This window comes from Tribolium madens, unplaced genomic scaffold (assembly GCF_015345945.1).
Source record: "Tribolium madens isolate multiple individuals breed KSU strain unplaced genomic scaffold, Tmad_KSU_1.1 Scaffold_1;HRSCAF=32;Tcas5.2_LG8, whole genome shotgun sequence".
NCBI lineage: Eukaryota > Metazoa > Arthropoda > Insecta > Coleoptera > Tenebrionidae > Tribolium > Tribolium madens.
In genome coordinates, this window is record NW_025400984.1 from 8,400,433 (window position 1) to 8,406,403 (window position 5,971).

Here is a 5,971-nt window from a genome sequence, read left to right on the forward strand (position 1 = left end):
ACTCGTATAAAAAATACAAACACCACTGACACCAACTATAACGTATTGCAATTGAAATCCAGTGACTAGAAATAAAATACAGTATGTGCCAAAAAATAGCCTTTTGGTACCTGCAGATAAGGCCAAAGCTGGCGTATATATCGTCACTGATAGAAAAGAAATGTTGCAAATTGTAAAAATGCCCGATGCGAGTTGTCTTGACCTTTTATCAAACCTTTTTTCCAAATATTCATAAACTGTGTCCATTTCAAGATTGTAAAATACAGGTAAGCAGATAAATTTGTTAGCATAGTAGGCTATAATTAGGCCAAAAATCATTAAAAATGAGTTTGCACCAAAACTGTATGTTTCGGAACAGAAGCCTAAAAGAACGGATGTGCAATTGAAACTGGAATTTTTTTAAATTTATTTTCTAATTATATTAAAAAGATTTTACCTTGCAGTTATTGATACACCAACTGGGAATGCGTCCATTTGTTTCTTTCCTTGTAGATATTCCAAAGGATCAGATTGGTTGTTTTTAGAAAAAAAACCGAAATAAATACCAATCAAAATGCTTAAAAGTAGGACTAAAATAAAGATTAAATAATCGTACCAGAGTAGTGTGAGAGAGTCCATTGCAGTCTAAATGTTATAAAACTGCAATTTTACAAAGCTGAATATAAAAGCAAAATGTATGATAAGCGTTTAATTGTAAACGTCACCGATTGTGATAAGGGCCCCTTATAAATTTGAAAATTGTGTTATTACACGTCGTGGAAAGTACGAATTTTAAAATATTATTTTTTATATATAAAGGGAATAAACAACAATAATAATAACAATAATTCTGAAGGTATTAACGATGTGTATTCGAAAGATGCATGCAAAATTTTTCTCCTTACAAACTAAATTTATAATAACTTGAAAAATTGATAAATTTGTCATATAATTTGCCAAAATATTCAATTCAGATCATCTAATTGCAGATTTAAGAGTAAAAATCGGTATTTTATTTATTTTATTGCCAATAGAATAAAGTACCAGATTATTAGTCAAAACGAGAAAATAAAGTGTCACATTGTACCCTGTTAAGAAAAATAGTATATTAAAAAAAGAAAAATGAATGATTTTAATTTTTTACCTATTATTGATATGGGAATAAAAATTTCACTGATATTTGATTAATTTAATATTATTTGAATTATAAGTTTCTGCAATAAAAAATTATGTATAATATACAAACGAATTATTATTAGACTTATTACTGCTTACGTTTCGTCTGGTAATAACTCCTGAATTTTGAAAATTGTATTTTTTAATTTTTAATTTTTAATTCTTCTTACTCTGACAATCTATGCAACCAGAATTTCATAAAGTAATTTATCTTAATCAAAATAGCTAACATTAGAACGAAAATAAAGAAACAAGATGTTTTTAACAAATCTGTTTTATTTAAACGTAAACCACAGATTTACAGGTGTATATTTTTTGCACATTGTAATTGCCACAAAATGTCAAGTATTATTAGTTTTAATCATGATTAAATTTCTGATCGAAGCAATTTGCGATTACGATTGGGGAATTGGGAAACTTTAAAAAACTTTGAAAAATGACGAATTGAAAATAGTTTTGTCTCTAAAGTGAGAACGTCCACAGATAAACTTAGTACATTAAATACATTATCAGGCAACTAATTCAACAAGCTTTGGGGTGGTTCACTAACCGCACTCGAATAATGCACCGATTTTCGATTTTTTGCTTCATTGTCAACAAGGAGAAAGCGAGCGATTGGACTGATTAAATTTTTGTCGACTCGAAAATTTGATTTTTGCGTCAAACAACTGATCAAAGATGCCATGATTATCGTGACAATTACACCAATTACCGAATAGTAGAAGTATGAAATTTGAAACAACCAGGGAGGTGGTGATTTATCACTAAAACAAGTTTTGTAACTAAAAAAAAAGTAAATAAAAAAACCAACATTGTAGTCTCATTTCGTAAAGTTAGGTTTAAACAAATGGTCGAAATGGGTTTCAAATACTGATCTTGACCGTTGTGGTCCTGGTAATAAGTCGCTGGGACAGCAATAAACAAACAAATAAAAAATCCGAAGAGAGTACCATAAAATGCTCCCTAGTTAAAAAAAATTAAATAAGATTTAAAAAAAAACATAACTACTTACTTTAGAGTTAGTTTTTGGTATCAAAAGCCCGCAAGTGAACATCCCTAAAATAGGGCCCCCAGTCACACCTGTTATCGTAAAAATGATATTAAATAGCGTTCCTAAGTATGGCATTACAAAAGCGAAAACTGTGCATAAAATACCAATTCCGACTACTGTTAATTTCAAAATTTGATTTTCAGGAAATTTGCGTAAAAATGGTTTCATGAAATCTGAATATATGGAACCAGACAAACAATTCAAAATTGCTGATTGGAGACTGAAATAAATTACAGTTATTATGACTAAACTGAAAAAAGTTACCTCAAACTTGAGCTGAAAATTGCGGCTACAAAAACCCCGGAAACTCCGGGAATTTTATTACCCACATCCATGGCAAGGTAAGGTAATAACTGGTCCGGTGTTTGGATAAATTTTGCACTGACTGGATCACAATCCSAATATTTTGCATACATAGTCAAGCCAAGAAAAACACAAATAATCATAGTAAAATAGAGCCCAATTATGAAGTAAATCAGGGCTCTTGATGCTTCTTGTACAGTTCGAATTGATCGCATTTTTTGGACCGAAATTTGGTCAACACAAGTAAGTGTCATTAATGTAAACGAATAACCGATTATTATGATCCAAACACTGCTATGTCGAGTCGGATTTGGGTCAAATCTGKAATTTYAGGGTCAATTTTTTGATTTTATTTTTCTAAAATCAGACTCGAAAATGTCCAAACGGCCACTTCCCATCGCTTTGTTCCAAATTTCGATAAAACCCCCAGTTGATCCAATCGCTAAAGCTAGAATAATGATCAGAGTGACCAAAACGACAAAAAATTGCAACACATCTGTCCAAATAACAGTCCTGAAACCTCCAATACTCGTATAAAAAATACAAACACCACTGACACCAACTATAACGTATTGCAATTGAAATCCAGTGACTAGAAATAAAATACAGTATGAGCCAAAAAATAGTTTTTTGGTACCTGCAGATAAAGCCAAAGCTGGTGTATAAATCGTCACTGACAGAAAAAAAATGTTACAAAATGTGTAAATACCCGATGCGAGCTGTCTTGCTCTTTTATCAAACCTTTTTTCCAAATATTCATAAACTGTGTCAATTTCAAGATTGTAAAATACAGGTAAGTAGATAAATTTGTTGGCATAATAGGTCGTAATCATGCCAAAAATGAGCAAAAATGAGTTTGCACCAAAACTGTAAGCTTCTGAACAGAAGCTTAGAAGAACGGAAGTAGAGATAAAACTAAAAAAAAAAATCAATTCTTCTAATTTTATTAAAAAAAATTACCTTGTAGTTAGTGAAACACCCACTGGGAATGCTGTCATTTGTTTTTTTCCTTGTAGATATTCCGAAGGATCAGAATGGTTGTTTTTGGTAAAAAAACCGAAATAAATTCCGATCGAAATGCTGCAAAGTAGGACTAAAATGAAGAATAAATAATCGTACCAAAATAGTGTGAGAGAGTCCATTGCTGTCTAAAATATAGTGAACTTATGACTTCGCAAAAAAACACTGAATGAATAATAAGCGTAAACTAAATTTGCCTACTACTCTGTTTTTCCACTTATCGTGAAAAATGCAAATTCTTTAAAAAAGTTACGAGTATTGTTGATGTCGTGAGTTTAAATGAAAACATAAATAAGAAAGTACTAAAAATGTATGAGATGTATGTTTTGAATAGTAACTTCAGTTATTTTTACCTAGGACAAACAAAAAAAAATAGGAGCGTTGACAATATTTTATTTAAAATAAACTTTTATAAACACGTGTCCAATACATTTTTGACTACGTTTTTATTAGATTCACGATACTTATCTCCATTTAAAAAAAGTCTTTTTTTTTTAAGTTTATAAAACAAAAATATTCGGAGTATATTCAAATAAAAACAAACTGTGTAAGTTTTTTAGCATGCTAAAATGTAAATTATTACGTATAGAATTCGTAATTTAACTTTATTTTTTAAATTGTTAATTAGAAATAAAAAAAGTGTAAGTAGTTGAAAACAAATACAAGCAAGAAATTTATTTTTGCTTGAATAATATATTTGCGTACCTACAAGTGTTTTTCTGTTTTTTTGCTCTCTTAACACTCATTTTTTATTGCTCAAAATATTTCAAATTATTTCAGGGTGGCCCAATAAAAACGAGTTACCCCGAATACCTTAAAAACTAAAAAGATTTTGCAAAAACGCCGAAACAGTTCAATTTTGTTTCCGAGGGGTATATTTTGTGACGTAATTTTTAAAGCACTTCTAGTAACCCTCTAACCTCCACGCAGCCCAACTTTTAAAATTTAAATGACACCTACCCACATCAAATGAAAGCCATTTTAACAAGCTTTTTAAGACTTTTCACCAAAATTGAATCATACTATTTATTCATGAGAGACAGGATGTTCTAAAAAACAAACCACCCTGAAAAAAAACAAAAACAGGTTAATTTTGTTTTTAAAAAGGGCATCTTTTGACGCAATTTTAAAAACACCTCCATTAACTTTTTAACTTCCTCCACATCAATTTCGTAATCCCATATGACACCGACTCACTCAAAATGTTCTTAGAATTTTTTTCCTAAAGTTGCTAAGATATTTGCAAAAGGTAATGTTTCTAATTAGTAATTATTTCTAACAAAAACTATTAAATTAAATTACAAGAAACTTACTAATGTTGTAATAATTATTATTGGAGCTGTAACAAACTTATTTTTGTTTCTTTATTGGGTGATGTACCCAAAAAATAGCAATAGATTTTAAGTTCCTTTGTACATACTGACTCCTAAAAGATTATTTTTTTGCCGATATTTTATAAATGTGTCATTTTGGAAAAAAGATTTTAAAAAGTATATAAAAAGTGTTTTTATTTTATGTCTCACTAGTGTGTTAGTGCTATTTGACATTTTAGATTTAAGTGGCATAGAAGTTGAAGGGTTAGTGAGGGTGTTTTTAAAATTGTGGCAAAAAATGTTCCTCTTAAAAACAAAATTAGGGTGGTTTGTTTTTATTAGAACAACCTGTATCTCACTAATATATGGTTTGATTTAATTTTGGTAAAAAGTTTTGAAAAACTTGTTTAAATAGCTTGCATTTGAGTGGAGTAGTGCCATTTAAATTTTTAAAGTCGGAATGCGTGGGGGTTACAGAGTTACTGAGGGTGCTTTAAAAATTACGACAAAGAATGTTTCCTTCGGAAACAAAATTAATCTGTTTCGGCGTTTTTGCAAAGTCTTTCTAATTTCTGAGATATTCTGGGTGGCTCCTTTTCATTGGGCCACCCTGAATAATATGTGTTTAGTTGCTTAGATTGGTGTCTCTTTCTACTGATATTAGTTCAAAAATAAAGGAGGGAACAATATATTTTTAACAAATCTTTTTACTGTAATGTAAACATACACAGATTTACAGGTGTATTATATTTTTTGCACGTTATAGTTGCCACAAAAAAACAAGAAGACCACAGATTTCATTGAAATTAAATACATTGTTAGGCAACTACATTTACAAGCTTTGAGGAGGTTCACTATGCACACTCGAATATTGCACCGATTTGCGACTTTTTGCTTCTTTTTCAATAAGGAGGAAGCGAGCGATTGGACTAATTAAATTTTTGTCGACTCGTAAATTTGATTTTTGGGTCAAATAACTGATCAAAGATGCCATGATTATTGTGACAATCACACAAATCACCGAATAGTAGAAATATGAAATTTGAAACAACCAGGGAGGTGGCGATTTATCACTAAAACAAGTTTTGTAACTAAAAAAAATAAATAAAAAAATACCGACATTGTAGTC

General features: G+C 30.1%; 2 protein-coding genes and 1 long non-coding RNA gene across 4 annotated transcripts in view; all 3 read right to left on the reverse strand.

Moving 5' to 3' along the window:
• Positions 1–610, reverse strand: LOC123004218. The gene is made up of 3 exons (XR_006412679.1): positions 437–610; positions 111–388; positions 1–65 (listed from the first exon to the last, which is right to left on the reverse strand). It is a non-coding gene; the product is annotated as an uncharacterized LOC123004218 (long non-coding RNA).
• LOC123016386 (sodium-coupled monocarboxylate transporter 1-like) overlaps positions 1–3,672 on the reverse strand; it is a 5,044-nt gene extending 1,372 nt beyond the window's left edge. Inside the window, exons 1-7 of one of the 2 annotated variants that reach the window (XM_044416746.1) lie at positions 3,470–3,672; positions 3,147–3,424; positions 2,879–3,101; positions 2,471–2,830; positions 2,168–2,426; positions 1,967–2,118; positions 1,443–1,919 (exon numbers count right to left, since the gene is read on the reverse strand). In XM_044416746.1, coding sequence (XP_044272681.1) covers positions 1,673–1,919; positions 1,967–2,118; positions 2,168–2,426; positions 2,471–2,830; positions 2,879–3,101; positions 3,147–3,424; positions 3,470–3,651 — 1,701 coding nt within the window. In that variant the 5' untranslated portion in view covers positions 3,652–3,672 and the 3' untranslated portion in view covers positions 1,443–1,672. Of the gene's footprint in view, positions 1–1,442; positions 1,920–1,966; positions 2,119–2,167; positions 2,427–2,470; positions 2,831–2,878; positions 3,102–3,146; positions 3,425–3,469 lie in introns of those variants that run through there. The other variant, XM_044416748.1, reaches the window with a different exon arrangement.
• A 1,917-nt stretch (positions 3,673–5,589) lies between these two features.
• The window catches only part of LOC123016387 (sodium-coupled monocarboxylate transporter 2-like), a 14,816-nt gene continuing 14,434 nt past the window's right edge, over positions 5,590–5,971 (reverse strand). Inside the window, exon 7 of the mRNA XM_044416750.1 lies at positions 5,590–5,915. Coding sequence (XP_044272685.1) covers positions 5,675–5,915 — 241 coding nt within the window. The 3' untranslated portion in view covers positions 5,590–5,674. The remainder of the gene's footprint in view (positions 5,916–5,971) is intronic.